Source organism: Salvelinus alpinus, chromosome 28, assembly GCF_045679555.1.
Source record: "Salvelinus alpinus chromosome 28, SLU_Salpinus.1, whole genome shotgun sequence".
In the NCBI taxonomy this organism is placed as follows: Eukaryota; Metazoa; Chordata; class Actinopteri; order Salmoniformes; family Salmonidae; genus Salvelinus; species Salvelinus alpinus.
Window position 1 is genome coordinate 3385220 of NC_092113.1, and position 19403 is coordinate 3404622.

A 19403-nucleotide genomic window follows, 5' to 3' on the forward strand; every position below is an offset into this window, starting at 1 on the left:
ATATTATTTTTGATGACATTGTTTTGACAATATCACAAATTGTTTTGTGCTAGTCGTCTGTACCTGTACCAAAACTCCAGTATGTTTCCTTCATAGTGTCGGGGGTTCACCTTGGGGTCATGATAGGGGCTGTACCAAATGTTTGATGTATTATAATAATTCATTATGCTTATGTTGTTTTAATAGAAGGGGAGGGGTTATAAGACCCATCCTTACATTTATAGGGTCTTAGACTACAGATTAACAATATATATATATTCATTATAAAGGTTTAATATTGTTTCAGTCTTTTCTAATCTCTGCCTCTTATAAAGAAACTGTCTGAGAAATGTGTGACTGAGACAGAACTCTGTAGGGGAGTGTAAGAGATTAGAGACTAGTCAGACATTCCACTATAAATCAACTTGGGGAGTGGACATTTACTGCTGAGCTTTTAGATAACACTAAAACTATTGTTTATATAGCTGTGTAGGCATGGTTTTGGTCTCATGAGTAGAAGGTAATGACGTAGGCACTGCAGAACAATTTGCAGAACTTACTCGGAAACATGCGTGCTATGTTCCTGTTCTCAACTTCTGTCTGCAATTGCATTAATAAATGAATGATCGATTTACTTAAAGATATTGTCTGAATGCTAATTTCACCAATGAGCCAATGATTGACAAGGAACAAGGAACAAACCCCAACATTAGCTTGTTCTCCATCTTCTTTTAAAATAGTGAGGCAATTTGGTTTCAGCACTTTTATTTTACATGACTGATCAAAACGTGTTTTCTGATGTCTCTCTTGTCCCTCTGCAGCAGACATATGGTGAGCAAAATGATTGGAACATCAAATTGCATTAAAATCACAGTATCGAATCGCAATACATATAGAATCGTGAGAATCGCAATACGTATTGTATCGGCACCAACGTATTGTAAAAATATCGTATCGTGGGGTCCCTGGCAATTACCCAGCCTACAAACCATATAACTCTATGCACAAGGACTACTTTGAATAATTTACAAAAATGTTCACAAAACACATTTACTGGAAGAACTGTGCAGATGCAAAATTTGGTAACAGAATTACAGTAAAATCTCGCTCAGTTTTTTTATGAGACCACGTTTTCTGAATTGAGATTCAAAGATGTCTGCAGGAGGAATGGGGTGTCAGCGACCTACAGTAGGTGAAGTGGATTTACATCCGGTAACGCAATTATGGGTCCCTGATCTGTACTACACAGAATGCATAATTATGGATACGAATATCATTCTCTTCATGGTGGTGTATCCTGAATACGTACACACAGGTAGAAATATGTAATGTCCTTATTTTGCATATTTGGTTATTATTCTACGCACTGGCTATTATTGTAATGAGCTCCGCCCCGAAACAAGACCACATTTGGTTGGTCCAGACCAAATCTAAAACAATTATAGACGTCTATGTTTAACAAGTTTGGACATCACACATTGTACAGTTCTGGTTGATAACTTTTTTCTCTCAAATCCAATGTATTTTCCACGTTCATTCCAGGTCACAATACACCTCCAAATGAATTGAAACCCTCCCTCAAGTGTGCACTATCCTCTTCCCATACAGTCCTTGTAAAACAGTTTTTGATACCTAAAGGTTGAAATTAGGAATTCTAACCACTAGCTTTGTCTTGGGCTCTCTGGAGTATCTAAAAAAAAAAGTGGAGCTCCATTCCAGCACAGCTTGTGGCCAACTAGAGCCATGCCTCTATCATTATTAGCATGGTGGCACGGTGGGGATATGGTCATCTCTCAATAAACCCTGACTATCAATCGAATGGGGATCTAATTGCGTTGGATTCTTTGCAAATGTTATTGTTGTAAGATATATTGTCAGGGATTTCAATTTGTTTTCTTTGTTTCATGTGGTATTGTTGGTACAATGCATTTGGAAAGTATTCAAACCCCTTGACATTTTCCACATTTTGTTACGTTAGTCTTAATAATAACCTATAACAACAAAGCAAAACAAATATTTATCTTTTGTTTCTCGCAAATTTAAAACTAAAACTATCACATTTTACATAAGTATTCAGACCCTTTACTCAGTACTTTGTTGAAGCACCTTTGGCAGCGATTACAGCGCTCGGGTTCAAGTCTGGGCTCTGGCTGGGAGACTCAACGACATTAAGAGACTTGTCCCGAAGCTACTCCTGCGTTGTCTTGGCTGTGTGCTTAGGGTCGTTGTCCTGTTGGAAGGTCCCAGTCTGAGGTCCTGAGCGCTCTGGAGCAGGTTTTCATGAAGGATCTCTCTGTACTTTGCTCTGTTCATCTTTCCCTCGATCCTGACTGGTCTCCCAGTCCCTGCCGCTGAAAAACATCCCCACAGTATGATGCTGCCACCACCATGCTTCACCGTAGGGAGGGTGCCAGGTTTCCTCCAGATGTGACGCTTGGCATTCAGGCCAAAGAGTTCAGTCTTGGTTTCATCAGACCACAGAATCTTGTTTCTCATGGTTTGAGAGTCCTTTAGGTGCCTTTTGGCAAACTCCAAGTGGACTGTCATTTGCTTTTTTACGGAGGAGTGGCTTCCCTCTGCCACTCTACCATCAAGACTTGATTGGTGGAGTGCTGCAGAGATGGTTGTCCTTCTGGAAGGTTCTCCCATCTGCACAGAGGTACTCTGGAACTCTGTCAGAGTGTCCATCAGGATCTTGGTCACCTCCCTGACCAAGGCCCTTCTCCTTCTCCCAAGGCCCTTCCCCTCCTAGGAAGAGTCTTGGTGGTTCCAAACTTCTTCCATTTAAGAATGGAGGTCACTGTGTTCTTGGGACCTTCAATGCTGCAGACATTTTTTGGAACCCTTCCTAGGAGGGGAAGGGCCTTGGGAGAAGGAGAAGGCACCAAAAGGCACCTAAAGGACTCTCGGACCATGGGAAACAAGATCTGTATCTCGACACAATCCTGTCTCGGAGCTCTATGGACAATTCGACCTCATGGCTTGGTTTTTGTTCTGACATGTACTGTCAACTGTGGGACCTTTATATAGACAGTTGTGTGCCTTTCTAAATCATGTCCAATCAATTGAATTTACCACAGGTGGACTCCAAGTTGTAGAAACATCTCAAGGATGATCAATGGAAACAGGATGCACCTGAGCTCAATTTCGAGTCTCATAGCAAAGGGTCTGAATACTTATGTAAGTGTTTAATAATGTGTTGTATGATTTGTTAAACTTTTGAAATCAGTGGTTTCTTTTTGGCATACATTTTAAAGGGAACAATTTGATTCTCAGTGTAATTCAGTTTCCGTGTAATTGGCCTAACTTATCTGTTCAGTTTGGTCTTTTCTATTGTAGGCAACTCTTAGCAAAGTGCTCGGTGCTGCAGCGTCCCTGTAATATGTCTTATATAACACTATACTTAATCACTGACTGAATGAAGAAACCAAGCTAGATAGCTAGTCATTTATATTGTCATATCGTCCTTGATTAATTGATAATTTGTTTCAATTAGATTTTTCCATATACTGTGCGCTAGTATTGAATGTCAGTTAATATAAATCAACTTACAATGAATTGATTAACACACTAATCTATTGCCTCTCTGTTTTTCAGAACTGAATGTGACATCTCCAGAATGGTCAGGTATGTACACCATTACTCATGATGTAATGCACGTATTCAGCTAGGACTTTATTAACTCTGACCAAGGACACTCTTTCTCTGACTGTCTTTCTCTCTGTTTTCCTCTCTCTTCCTCTCCCTCCCTCACTCCTCTCTCTCTCTCTCTTTCTCTCTCTCTCTTTCTCGCTCTCTCTCCACCCACCGATCTCTCTTGAGTAGGTTCTGGTTCTAGATAACTTATGAGGCCCTACATTCTCCGGTCTATAGCTGACGAACCCTGTGACAAAACATGCTACAGTAGCAGAGACATGAGTGATTGTCCCCGGGTGATGATAGTAGCAGCTAGGTGCTGATGACGTGTCTCAATGTCCACTAGTGGCCATTGTGATGGGTTTGAGTGTTGAGTGCAACCCAACGTTGTGTTGAGTGCAATCCTTGACTGCATTGAGTACAATTAACTGTTGTATTTTAGTTATACAGTCTCTGTGGCATGAGATTTGTATGGGAGTGTCTCAGTAAATGTGAAGCAGTGGAGTGATTTAAAAGCTGGAATAAGCATACATCATTGATGTGATGTGCCTAGGGCTGGGAAACATGACTGGCATGTTGAGTAGAGGTGCTTTGCTTCCCAGTCCCTAGTAAATAAACCTAGTTGTCTCCAGCTCCTTCTCTCCATAGTATATAGATGTAATATCTTGGGTAAGCAGCACATATGCTCCTGTGAAGCAGATGGTGAATTATACTCTTCCTCCTGCCTCTCAAGTGTTGTCTGTCTGAGCTTTCTGAGAATGGAGAGAACCCGAGAGGAGCTGAGTTTGTGTTGTTTGATATACATTGGTGTAAAAATACTTTAAAGTACTACTTAAAGTCGTTTTTTGGTATCTGTGCTTTACTTTACCATTTATATTTTTGACAACTTTTACTCCACTACATTCCGAGAGAAAATAATGTACTGTTTACTTTTCCCTGACACCCAAAAGTAATTCACACACTACTGCCTCTGATGTGGCGGACTCACTAAACACAAATGCTTTGCTTGTAAATTATGTGTTGGAGTGTGCCCCTGGCTATCTGTAAATTAAGAAAACAACACGTTTGCTTCATATAAGGAATTTGAAATGATTATACTTTTACTTTTGATACATAAGTACAAAAATTACATTTACTTGTGGTACTTATGTATATTTAAAACCAAATACTTTTAAACTTTTACTCCAGTAGTATTTTACTGGGTGACTTTCGCTTTTACTTGAGTCATTTTCTATTCAGGTATCTTTACTTTTAGTATGACAATTGGGTACTTTTTCCACCGCTGTTGGTATACAGATGAAGTCGGAAGTTTACATACAGCTTAGCCAAATACACCTTAGCCAAATACATTTAATCTAAGTTTTTCACAATTCCTAATTTTTAATCCTAGTAAAAATTCCCTGTCTTAGTTTAGTTAGGATCACCACTTTATTTTAAGAATGTGAAATGTCAGAATAATAGTAGTGATTTATTTCAGCTTTTATTTATTTCATCACATTCCTAGTGGGTCAGAAGTTTACATACACTCAATTACTATTTGGTAGCATTACATTTCAATTGTTTAACTTGAGTCAAACGTTTCGGGTAGCCCTCCACAAGCTTCCCAAAATAAGTTGTGTGAATTTTGGCCCATTCCTCCTGACAGAGCTGGTGTAACTGAGTCAGGTTTGTAGGCCTCCTTACTCACACACACTTTTTCAGTTTTGCCCACATATTTTCTATAGGATTGAGGTCAGGGCTTTGTGATGGCCACTCCAATACCTTGACTTTGTTGTCCTTAAGCCATTTTGCCACAACTTTGGAAGTATGCTTGGGTCATTGTCCATTTGGAGGACCCATTTGAGACCAAGCTTTAACTTCCTGACTGATGTCTTGAGATGTTGCTTCAATATATCCACATAATTTTCCTCATTATGCCATCTATTTTGAAGTGCACCAGACCCTCCTGCAGCAAAGCACCCCCACAACATGATGCTGCCACCCCCGTGCTTCACGGTTGGGATGGTGTTCTTCGGCTTGCAAGCATCCCCCTTTTTCCTCCAAACATAACGATGGTCATTATGGCCAAATAGTTCTATTTTTGTTACATTAGACCAGAGGACATTTCTCCAAAAAGTGCGATCTGGCTTTTTTATGGCGGTTTTGGAGGAGTGGCTTCTTCCTTGCTGAGCGGCCTTTCAGGTTATGTCGATGTAGGACTAGTTTTACTGTGGATATAGATACATTTGTACCTGTTTCCTCCAACATCTTCACAAGGTCCTTTGCTGCTGTTCTATTATTGTTTTGCACTTTTCGCAGGAAAATACGTTAATCTCTAGGAGACAGAACGCTTCTCCTTCCTGAGCTGTATGACGGCTGCGTGGTTCCATGGTGTTTATACTTGCGTACTATTGTTTGTACAGATGTACAGTGGTACCTTCAGGCGTTTGCAAATTGCTCCCAAGGATGAACCAGACTTGTGGAGGTCTACAATTATTTTTCTGAGGTCTTGGCTGATTTCTTTTGATTTTACCATGATGTCAAGCAAAGAGGCACAAATACATCCACAGGTACACCTCCAATTGACTAAGATGAAGTCAATTAGCCTATCAGAAGCTTCTATAGCCATGATGTAATTTTCTGTAATTTTCCAAGCTGTTAAAAGGTACAGTCAACTTAGTGTATGTAAACTTCTGACCCACTGGAATTGTGATACAATGAGTTATAAGTGAAATAATCAATTGTTGGAAAAATTACTTGTGTCATGCACAAACTAATGTCCTAACCGACTTGCAAGAACTATAGTTTGTTAACAAGAAATGTATGGAGTGTTTGAAAAGCGAGTTTTCATGACTCCAACCTAAGTGTAAACTTCTGACTTCAACTGTACATTAGATTCAGGCCATCTCTGTTCTTTCCTCCCATGTTATTTGTTGTGCTCCGGCCTCTTGTGTTACGTACTGGCTGTCCTCTCTTACTGAGGCGAAGGTGAAAGAGAGGGCTGAGCCCCAGAGGTGCCTGCCTGTTGTTGTCTTTTCCTGTGTTTGTGTGTGTGTGTGTGTGCTGCGTGTGTGCTCACCCACTGAGCAGCATCACCAGCAGAGCCAGTGTACTAAAGATGCTGCGTGTCTGCCAGACCTCAAACTGTGAAACACAAGAGACTTGGGCCTCTTCAATCCGCTATCAGGCTTTCTGAGAACTGGCCAATAACCCATCCCGCTAATTAAGCCTTTATCCAAACACATGGGTAGTGTCAATCATCATAGCTACAGTAGCAAACGCTATTTCATCTACACTTTTTGTCATCCAAGAGCTAGTATTCATCGACTGCTACCACTGGTAATACACCGCCCAGACAGAAATTCACGTTGTGTGTATGTCTATAGTCTTTCTACATCAATACGTAAAACCAGGGTCCGGCTGAGCGAAATCGCTTCAACATCCACCACTACGTTCAGCACTAATACAGTCCCGAGACAACCAGCACAGACCTACAGCCTCACAGTATGGGATGCCGTTTGGGTCTTTGCGTGTGATTTAAAAGATACAAGTCAAATAACAATATTTGACCCGTCTTATAAAACTGATAATTTGACGTGTCAAATAACACAATTGTATTTTAGAATGTTTGCGCCGAATCTGCATTTAGCAAGCCAAGTGTCACCACTACGGTCAGTAGCGCTGTCAAAGCTGTTAAAAAACAAGTCTGCAAACAAGCACACACACCAGTCACAATGTGTTTAAAATACCGCGTTGGTAATAAGCCGTTATTTGTTAGACCGAATGGGGAAAGTGTCTGTGTGAGCATTTGAAATAAGATCAGGATCAAATGAGCAGGATAAAAATTGTTAGCTTGGTAGTCCAACATTTCTCCCTGACATGCAACAAGAACATTGTTTGCCTCCAACAACTAACTAGCTTGTTTCTGACCAGCACTGCCCGAGAGCTTAGGGAAGTGTATGTCTGCCTCGTGCGGCAGCGGGAGGTGACCGAAAAAACTTTACCAGAATCATAGCATACATATCGGTGAATTGCTATGAAATATGGTGATGGTGTAATCACTATGTCCAAAATTCATGAACGTGTTACATTATTATGTGATGTGCAGTCACATTCAGTTCCTGAATGGTCACCAAGCTTACTTGGCACATCAAATAGTGTTATTTGACATGTATCTTTTTTGACACGTAAAGACCGAAACGGTGCTCTATATCACAGACCCTAGTCTTTCCCTTTTGATATACAATACTGAAGCTCAAAGTAAGCCAGGCTCTTCAAATTCAAAACCACTCCACGGCCACTGAGGTACCACTCTCTTGCGACACTCACTACGCTCACTCACTAGGCTCATAGCTTGCTTACAAGTCTCTTGCATGTTAATATGCAGCTACACCATGACCTAAACTGAGCATGGCTGTTTAAAATCTAGTGAATTGCATACCTAGTTAGCTAGCTCTCGCTATCATTAAACATGGAAAAGTCATTGTACCTGAGGATTTGGCTTTGCTTTTCCGAGGTGAGGTACCGTAGCTGACAGTGAGCGGACGTGTAGAGGAACTACATGGCTGTGATTAATTGGCCTTCTCCGCTAATCAAAATGGATGGCTTCATTCAGACGTGATTAGGAGCCAGCCAGCAGTGTGAGAGACTGACTTGACTGCTGGTGTGAACAGCCTCAGAACAGCCTCAACGACCTGGTTTTTATGTGTAAAGCAGCACTCGTTCATAAACCCTGACTAGCAGGGAACAATGGGCTGGAGGGAGCTGGAGAGCTCACCAGCAGTCACAGTCAGACAGACACTCAATACAGTACGAGGGCTGGGGATGAATGAAAGCAATGTTCATCCAAGCGCGATAAATATTTGAATAACACTTCCTATTTTTTCAGAGTGTGCAAATAAGTACATTTGTGTGTGTTCCACAAAAGGGTAGTAACATTATCCTAATGAATTCCGAAACACAGGGACTACAGGTAAGTGCATGGTAGCGATCAACTCTCTACCATCTCTACCATCTCTCTAGATTGAATCCGATTTTCATTGTTATTATGAAACGATTTGATCATAGAACATCCGTATAGCTTCCAGTCGTAGTAGCCAGTCGTTGTCGTTCTGTTTCCCTGAATGAGGTTCCTCCTGTGACACGTGGGGGAGTAATGTGGGTCCAAAGCGGATTGACACTGAGTATGTTTGCATGCACACTAATGAATCAGCTTTAAACTGATTATGGCAGAATGCAGAGAATGGCATTAGTCATGAAAAATCGTTCACCTGCTTTGCAAGAAGAACAATTCCGCTAATAATAATTAGGGGAATTGTTCTTCTTGCAAAGCAGGTGAACGTTTTAAACAAACTATTGTATTAACCCGACTATCCACAATAGTCACATTTATTGTGTGCATATAAATAACCATGCTCAATGTGGTGATGTTGCTTGCCTTTTTATATTACCTTTATTTAACTAGGCTAGGTAAGAACAAATTCTTATTTACAATGACGGCCTACCGGGGAACAGTGGGTTAACTGCCTTGTTCAGGGGCAGAACGACAGACCTTGTCAGCTCGGGGGATTTGATCCAGCAACCTTTCGGTTACTGGCCCAACGCTCTAACCACTAGGCTACCTGCCACCCCAAGTCTGTAGAGGCTCGACGGAAGCGCTTTGCAACAAGAGGCCTGACAATCAGTGGCTTTTCATTCCCTTGTCATTGTCAGCAGGGCGGTGTGGAGACTGAAATAGGTTTTCTAATCCCTCTCTGTTATTACTGTGAAGGAGAGAGAACAAAGCACCGGCTCTGATCCCTCGTGTTCAGGCCAATGCCTTCTTCTTATGTGTTAAAACATCCAGTAGCTGATGAAGACACCACTGTCATGTTTTGTAGCCCGTACATACTGTAGCATAATGATGATGTGATGGTGGTTGAGTGAATGTGCAATTATACAGAATTGCACCTTTTTTTCAGATCATTTTTTAGCGCTTCACACATGAAGTGACCTCGGGTAGGGCGGGTGGTAAATCTTAGATGTACAGCTATTACACAGACCTGGACTAATGTTGCATTTGAACCTCAGGGCTATATCAACAGGGGAGCAGGACATGTCTGTGCCAAGGTGACCACAGTAAGACAGAACTGTTTAACCTACTGCTTAACCTGCAAGCTTGCACCTTGCTCAGTCACAGTGCGATGCCAGGAACTGTCGCTGCATGCGGACTCACTGTGGTCCCTGGGTAGAAGAGGTGTCTGCTGTACTCCGCTGCCACTGCACCTTGCCTCTGGATTCATTCGAAGTGTTCTCCAGGGGAAACGTTTTCCCAACTGCACTTCGTTGGGATCAAACAAGGTTGTCCTCTACTGCTCATGAGCGTATATCTCATCGCCATGGAGAGTGATGGTGAACTTTGATAACGGCCCACTGAGGAGGAGATTTGTCCTTGAGTTGTACTCCCTCCATCCTCTGTTTTAAAACGCACACAGGCCCCTGTCAGACTGAAAACATTCTGGACAAATGATTAAGCTATAAGGCATGAGAACCCAGGGATTATCATGTGAATAACTCCCTACTAAGGGCTGTTTTAAGAGATTCTGAGATACTGGAACCGGCGCGCCTGACTCCGGCGATCATACCATCCTCGACGTTGCTTAGGTCACTCATTTTGGCCATTCTAACATACAACCGAACAGTAACTGAATGCCTCGATGCCTGTCTGCCTCCTTTTTATATAGCAAGCCATGGTCACGTGACTCACTCTCTGTAGGAGTGAGCACTTCTCGTGAACAAGTGGTGTACCTAATAAAAATGGCATATATAATGTGTATATATATATAGTGGTGGGCTAATGCAGTTTCTGTTTTAACGTTTCGAGAGCGCCACTTTCACCTCCCATAGCCTTTGCTAAGTGATTCTTGACGCTTCCTCGTTGCGCTGTTTATTTCTGATAGTTTTCAAAACCTATGAGAAGCAGATATGCAATTTGTTGATACCACAACACAGTACAGATTTGGATACACATTATCCCGACTTCGAATCATTAAAAATGTCTTATAAATTTGTTGATTTCGCTGCACTGTTTTGCTTGTTTACAGCATTGTCGCACATGGTCAGACCGGGGGTCTGATTCAAGATCACTTTTTGAGTCAAAATGCAAGCCGAGATCTACCGCTCAAACGTATTCGGGAAAAATGCATTCGGAAACCATTCAAACCCTTGACTTTTCCCACATTTTTATTACCATTTTATTATTTTCCATTCATAGTACATAACAATGATACAATTTCAATTCAATGCGTTTAATGCAGGCCTGAATCACAATGTCTATTGTTCTCTGGGCGGCAGACAGATGGCAGTATAGCGCAGCTGTTGAACAGAAAGGCCGAAATAGAACGCAACTGCTCAGCTACAGCGACCGACACATCAGTTTGCTACTAGCTATTTTTGCAGTCTGGTCGACATGGAACGATTTATTGTAAAAAAAAGAAACGTAAATATACTGACAAGGAAAATGAGGGGGAAGAGCTGGAGAACAAGGTGACAGCTATGAACGAACAAACACCAGGAGAAGCAGCAAAAATCATAGAGATGGCGGCGGGAAAATGCAGCTGGCTAACGTGGCTAAGAGAAGGACACGGTCGATTCAAGAAGAACACAGAAAGTTCCAAAAGAAATGGACAGACAAGTATTTTTTTTACAACATGATGGAACTAGCTCACTTTGTCTGTCTTATTTGCCAGAAAGCAGTCAATTGTTTTAAACGAGCAAATTTAGAGCGACATTTTCAGTCACACCATGCCCACTTTGACAAAACATATCCGCCACAGAGCAACCTCCAGAAATATCAAAATAGCGCAACTCAAAGGACAACAACAGATGATGGACAGATCTAGCACTGTTACGACAGAGGCAAAGAAGAAGGCCTTCACAGATGCAGAGATTGTCAAATAATGTTTTTTGTCCTCAGACATACAGAAGACGTAGGCGAGGACGTCGGTAAGCAACTGATGACTGACATATCCGTGGCGCAGTGTTTTAGTATTGCGCTTGACGAAAGCACTAAATGTAAGTGACATTGCCCAATTATGTGTTTGGGTCCGCTTCCCTCAAAACGAATCGTTCAGAGAGGAACTTTTATGTTTACTGCCCCTTCAGGGACAAACATGAGGAGAGGATATTCTGAAAGCCCTTGTTACATTTTTTGCTGATTTAATAATATTGACTGGTCAAATGTGGTATCTGTGTGGACTGACGGCGCCCCAAACGTGGGAAGGAGAAGGGACTCATAGGCCTGATGCTCAAGAGAGAGGATATTCCCAAACTTGTTACGTTTCATTGTATCGTTCATCAGGAAGCACTTGTGGCTAAACTCAAAGACTGTGACTTGCAGAATGTGATGCAGCAAGTCGTGCGCGTGGTGAGCATTATTATTGCGAGCGCACTGAATCACTGGCAGAGGAATACCAGACCGAATACGGCGACTTGATATTTCACAATGAGGTGAGATGGCTGTCTCGTGGCAGAGTTTTGGAAAGCCAGAGCTGGATGGACATTCTCCTGCAAAATGAATTGATTTTTCTGTCGATGATGGCAAGCCGTCCAGGCCATGAGGCAGCAAAGCAGCCCCAAACCATGATGCTCTCTCCACCATACCTTACAGTTGGGATGAGGTTTTGATGTTGGTGCGCTGTGCCTTTTTTTTCTCCACACATGGTGCTGTGTGTTCCTTCCAAACAACACAACTTTAGTTTCATCTGTCCACAGAATATTTTGCCAGAAGCGCTGTGGAACATCCAGGTGCTCTTTTGCAAACTTCAGACGTGCAGCAATGTTGTTTTTTTTGGACCGCAGTGGCTTCTTCTGTGGTGTCCACCCATGAACACTATTCTTGCTTAGTGTTTTACGTATCGTAGACTCGTCAACAGAGATGTTAGCATGTTCCAGAGATTTCTGTAAGTGTTTAGCTGACACTCTAGGATTCTTCTTAACCTCATTGAGCATTCTGCGCTGTGCTCTTGCAGTCATCTTTGCAGGACGCCCACTCCTAGGGAGAGTAGCAACAGTGCTGAACTTTCTCCATTCATAGACAACTTGTCTTACCGTGGACTGATGAACATCAAGGCTTTTAGAAATACTTTTGTAACCTTTTCCAGCTTTATGCAAGTCAACAATTCTTAATCTTAGGTCTTCTGAGATCTCTTTTGTTTGAGGCATGGTTCACATCAGGCAATGCTTCTTGTGAATAGCGAACTCAAATTTGGTGAGTTTTTTTTATAGGGCAGGGCAGCTCTAACCAACATCTCCAATCTCGGCTCATTGATTGGCCTCTAGGTTAGCTGACTTCTGACTACAAATAGCTTTTGGAAAAGTCATTAGCCTAGGGGTTCACATACTTTTCCCAACCTACACTGTGAATGTTTAAATTATGTATTCAATATAGACAAGAAAAATACAGTAATTTGTGTGTTATTAGTTTAACTTGTTATGGATAGGGGGCAGCATTTTCACGTTTGGATGAAAAGCGTGCCCAGAGTAAACTGCCTGCTACTCAATCCCAGTTGCTAATATATGCACAGTATTAGTATATTTGGATAGAAAACACTCTGAAGTTTCTAAAACTGTTTGAATGATGTCTGTGAGTATAACATAACTCATATGGCAGGCAAAAACCTGAGAAAAGATCCAACCAGGAAGTGGGAAATCTGAGGTTGGTCGTTTTTCAACTCATTCCCTATTGAAGGTACAGTGGGATATGGGTCATGTTGCACTTCCTAAGGCTTCCACTAGATGTCAACAGTCTTTAGAACCTTGTCTGATGCTTCTACTGTGAAGTGGGGCCGAATGAGAGGGGAATGAGTCAGGTCTGGCAGAATGCTTTGAGCTCGTGACGCTTGTTCACGTGAGAGCGAGCTCTGTTCCATAGCTTTTCTACAGACAAAGGAATTATCCGGTTGGAACATTATTGAAGATTTATGTTAAAAACATCCTAAAGATTAATTCTATACTTCGTTTGACATGTTTCTACGGACTATAATATGACTTTTCGTCATAACTTTTGCCTGGACCTGCCTGCGCGTCGTGAGTTTAGATTGTGTACTGAACGCGTGAACAACAAGGAGGAATTTGGACATAAATGATGGACTTTATGGAACAAATCAAACATTTATTGTGGAGCTGGGATTCCTGGGAGTGCATTCTGACGAAGATCATCAAAGGTAAGTGAATATTTATAATGCTGATTTATCAGCCATGTTGTTGTCAACATATCTTCTTGGGTTGTGTTGGTCTCTGAGCGCCGTACTCAGATTATTGCATGGTTTGTTTTTTCCGTAAAGTTTTTTTGAAATCTGACACAGCGGTTGCATTAAGGAGAAGTATATCTTTAAATCTGTGAATAACACTTATCTTTTATTAATGTTTATTATGAGTATTTCTGTGATTTGATGTGGCTCTGTGCAAATTCACGGGATGTTTTGGTGGCAAAGCCAAATGTAAACTGAGGTTTTGGATATAAATGTGAACTTGATCGAACAAGTTAGCGGAACACAGAACGCAGTCCTAGACAGGTTAAGCACACTATGTGATCAGATCAAATTTGATGACCAATTTATGCACAAATCCAGGTAATTCCAAAGGGTTCACACCCGTTTTCTTGCCACTGTATATAAATATATATAACATGGCTGTCAGCCAATCAGCATTCAGGGCTTGGAATTTATTTCCTGGTATTGTTTTGATATCCCCCCCTCCCATTATTCTCAGCACCGTGCATCACCTTGTATGACATCCAAGTCAGCACAGACAGCCCGCTAGCTGAACTCACAAACTGCCCCATCTATGGTGACCAAGCAGAACAGATGTTATTTATGATGATTTTCCTTTAGGTTGCCTCAGCCTGCTGGCTGGTAGAAAGGCTCTCATACAATTTACCAGTGAAGTTGTGTAACACCCATTGCTGATTTTCGATTTGGAGATGTGTGTCTGTGTGCCTCCGTTTTGGTCTCTGCAGCCCTGCCAGTCACTAATAGAGGAAAGAAATCAGAGTAATTCATGGTTCACAGCTCCCCAAACTCATTCAGTGGAGAAAGGGAGCGAGAGAGATGGGACATTAGCATTTGTGAAATTAATAATTCAAACGGCAGTAAATGGCATCAGCCCTTGATTCAATTTGCAACTGATATTAATCATGGCTTGTGTGCAGAAATGAGAAATTAAAAAACTTTTTCGGCGTGTTCTGGGCTTTTCTGTGAAGGTGTTTTCAAGCAAGACATGAACTGATTATACTCTGTGATAATGCCGAAATACAAGGCGACTGTAATTCCTCACCTATATTCATGCTATAATTACTTTTCTTACATAGCTGTGAATTTCAATAGAGGGATTACAGAATATTACTGCACACATCCTACCCACCAGTCAAGATATTGTTCATGTAACATTGGCGAAGACACTGAGGCCAAATGTTAATCTGATTGAGCAAACTGCTTTCATAAAAGATGTCGGATAGCGTTTCCTGCTGCTCCGTGTGTCTGACAGAGATGAGATCAGAGTTCCGTGATGGAGAAAAATGGCCGCTGTTCAGCATTCAGGCCAGATGTTACATGGCTCCATGCTTAATGAAGGTCCTCACCTCTGAGAGACTGGCGGTGGACTGAAGAGGGGATGGTCCCGGCACCAGCGGGCCGAAGGTGGATCATGGAAGCTCTTCTATAGATGAGTGAGAAGTGCTGCCGGGGAGAACTACATCAGGTATATGATAATAAAGAAGGAGAGACATGGCCATAACGACATCAGGGGGAGAGGTCCTTGACAGAATAGAATTCAGCGCCGAACACAAACATACAAAGACTGTAGAAACACTACAAATAACCTGACCTTCTGTCTACATGGGCAATTACTTTCCGTTTCTTTTGTGTCCTTTCTTTGGAATTATTTTTCATTTCTCCATGTCTCTCCTTCCTCTTTCACAAGTAGGATTGAAGTGTGTTCAGGGCGATGAGATTTATGCCGTAGCGGCTGCCATAGACAGAACCTTCATTATGCCGCCGGGCAGGTTCGGGTGTATTCTGGGAGGTGACCTCTGAACTGTACCATTGTATTTCATTCCTAGTGCCTCTGTGGTCATGATGAATGTACAGCTGTACAGCTGCTGAACATTTTGTTTAAATGGCTCTACTGCATATGATCTAAACATCTCATCAATGTCATGTTGCTGATTTTAATTCACTAATTTGAAAATATATCTTTCTAGGGAATTGATCATTTCATGTGTCCTGCGCTAAATACTGTTGTTCTACTGAATTGTTAATATTATGAGCCACTGCGTTTCCATGGTGTAGCTGTTAATAGATCATAATGCAAGCGGAACCATCTGAATAATGAAAACCGTACTCCTGCCGCTCAGCCGATTCATTTTAGGATGTGGAAAGAGCGATTTGGGAGAAAAACGAAGTGTGTTTGTTAACCCCACATTATATATTATGTATGATGCCGTAGACTCCAGATTAAACTGTAGATTTTCCAGGCAATACATCTCGTCTGTGGAAAGATTGTAATGTGTGCTAGGCTTTAAAAAAAGACCATCAAATTGAGTTCTTTAGTGTGATTAACCCTTTACTCAATTGGCTTATATGGATACGGCGACATTGAAATGTTTCTCACCATGGTAGCAATTGAAAGGGAACAGTTTGGAGAGTATGGGAAAATGTTTAGACCAAGTAGAACGCTCTGGATACATTCCGTAACATGATAAGAATGTTCCTGAAAAATGTGGGGTAGGTGCAACAAGAGACATCACAAATTACAAGGGTTTGAGTGAGAGGACCAACTGGTGTCTCCAAATGGCCACACACCTCTACAAAGTGTGCGCAGTTCTCAAGTAATTTCAATGCATTTTTATGACTCAAAGAATTGAGTCATAAAAACTTGTAGTTGTTTTGTTTGGGACACAACCCTGAATGCTTTTCTCTTTAACATGTGTGTTTAACAGAAAAGCATGGGTACGTGATTTAATATCCTAAACACAATAATACACCATTTTAAAACATAGACGTATGAAGATAATGAGTGATCAGGTTGAGAGTGAAGCAGAAAGGTGCCACTGGCTGAACTGGTGCCATAAAAAGGTCCCGTTGTCACCTGGGGAACAATCCTGAGGCACTCACACACACACACACACACACACACACACACACACACACACACACACACACTTATCCTGTCATTCAGTTTCAAATGAAATGGCTCCTGTCAGGTTGTGATGACTGTGTTCTGTTTCTCTCTACAGGAGACATGCCTCTCTGCCCATCGACGTCACAGAGAACCCTGCCAGTCTGGTGTCAGCCGGCTGTAGGAGAGGTTTCCCCTGCCGCAAGTGGAAGTCTGCCTCTTTCGGGTACAGTAACATGTGGTTTTTGTTCGGGTGTGTGTGTGTGTGTGTGTGTGTGTGTGTGTGTGTGTGTGTGTGTGTGTTCAGTGTGCCTGTATGGACCCCTTAAGCTTGATAGCACTGACATGTTTTGTTTGGCTTTAATCACAACTGGTGCCCTCAAACTGTAGATGACTAAATCCTTTTTCAGATTGGCAGGTTTGAAGTGACTGAAATCTTTTTTTTTTTTTTTTTTTTTGCAGTCTGAACAGACTCTGATATTTCAAACCTCATTCGTAGGTGGTTTTAAGTAAGAAACAAATCCTATTACTGGCCTTTGTCTGAATGGTCAAATCTGATTTTATTTGCCCTCAAATGTTTTTTAGACTGTTATTGGGCATATCTTGTTGCTTGCTAGCTACTCTGACAGGTTGACAACAACACGTGGTAGCTAGCTAGCTTGTTAGTTGTGTACAAACAAATGAGTGAGTCTGCTAGAAAGCTAAACCGCTACCTAGCTGTCTCGTTGACTGCCGTGGTTCGCCAAAAATACTTGTTTTGAAAGTTGGATCATCTTATCCTTCGAGGCTTTAAAAGTGTTCGTACACTATGATTTTGAACATTCAAAGCACGTGGGAATAGACCGTGGCAGGCATTGTTGTTCACCTTAGATTGCTACACAACTTCTGAGTGATAGGAAGCACAGGGTTCACCACCAATCAGCCTATACCATTGTGCACACACCGGTCGTTACTATGACAACTAGCCTAGCCATGTCAGCAAATGACTGCTTTCTGAACACCCACACACCACACACCACACATACATACAATTTGGTCACTTGTAACGTGCTGTTTGACAGTCAGTAGTCCAAAACAGATTTGAGCATTAATAAGCCTTGTTCACACTGCAGGACTTAAGTGTTTGATGTGATTGTGTTAATGTTATAAACAGAGTTTACAGTAAAATTGCCTTCTGGTCGATATGTTGCACCATGTTTGAGTCTCTATTGGCATATTCTAGTGAGCTGGTTGTGATGCCTTATCCACCTTGGGGGGACATGGCTGTTTCTTTCCCCCGGACATTCCTAATGGGCATCCTGTCCATTATGTAGTCCACTAATGAGATATGATGTTGGTGTATAATACCACCCACTACCTGGAGCCTGAGAGCCTCTCAATAAACAACAAGAGCCGGACGAGATAAGAGAGCACACACACACACACACACAACACACACACACACAGCTTCGAAAGGTTGTTGGGGGTTTCAAAGCTTCTTCACTGCCCCGTGCTTCATCATCAAATAGCAATGAGCTCCCACTCAATAGCCTTGCCTTCCTCATTATAGGCTCAAATTATCCCCCAAACTCATACCAGGCTCATTTAAAAAACATTTAACGTCTGTATCTACGGTGTGTTTATATGGAAATGAGAGACCAAGACCTGAGATATGAGTATCTTGATATTGTAGCCGTTGTGAAGTGTTTCATTGATTTTAAGTGCCACGGGGTTCTATGACGTTTTCCAGAGAAACAGAGGAGATTATCGTGAACATATTGAGTAATTAGTATGTCCGGTCAGTTGTGTCCTCTGCGATTAGCGTTTGTTTCAGGAACATATTTTAGTAGCTAATAGGTGAAATGGGTTATGACGGCCAACGCAATAATGGATGTGATTGAAGCGTGATAGGCTGGCTCGCAGCGCTGTTGTTTATTCTTTCATCATTTCACAGACTCGTTAGCATAATCAGTCCCTAATCACCAACCAGCTGACTGACGACAGAGCACAACACTCCCAATATGCCCCCAACACATCAGTGATGATTTGGACAATTTACTGATTTTGTTTTCGTTGGGTTAATTTAGCCCCCAGGTGGTTATTACATTTAAATGTATTAACGTTATTAAGAAGTGTTAATTACTGCAGCTCAGCGTTGTGTACACAGTACATGTAGTATTACTGCTGAACGATTAACTGAAATTTCCTTCCCCCCCCCCCCCCCCATTTTTTAAAAAACAACTAATTGACTGACTTGTGTTCAATTATTTCAATTTCCTTTTTATTAAAGTAACGTCATGTGAATAAATGATGCTTAATAAATGATAAGCAGTAATGGGCAGTCACTACCATCATGGGACTTTTTATTAATTGTTTTACTCTGTGTTACAGCATTCAACCCACAAAAGGCATAGTGCATTTAATGTTAAAAAATTTAATCGGAAACCTGACATTTTTTTCTATAAATCGCTCAGCACTGTGCAGTAAAAGTCCTTAAAGGAAAGGTTCACCCAATTTGAATGTTATATTGTTTTTGTGTATCTCTGAGTGATGTTCTGTCTATTCCCTGGGTCATTTCATGTTTTTCATTTGTTTCTGAGTTGTCGTTCAAGCAGGCAGAAATCTGGCCGGTATGACGTAGTACTGTGATAAAGCTGCTCTCACTACACTGGAAG

The 19403-nt window shown here is 41.6% G+C and overlaps 1 protein-coding gene across 2 annotated transcripts in view; it reads left to right on the forward strand.

Moving 5' to 3' along the window:
- Positions 1-19403, forward strand: part of LOC139556958 (IQ motif and SEC7 domain-containing protein 1-like) — a 184387-nt gene that overhangs the window by 40974 nt on the left and 124010 nt on the right. For both annotated transcript variants that reach the window (XM_071371149.1, XM_071371156.1), the window contains exons 2-3: positions 3577-3606; positions 16868-16975. In XM_071371149.1, coding sequence (XP_071227250.1) covers positions 3577-3606; positions 16868-16975 — 138 coding nt within the window. The remainder of the gene's footprint in view (positions 1-3576; positions 3607-16867; positions 16976-19403) is intronic.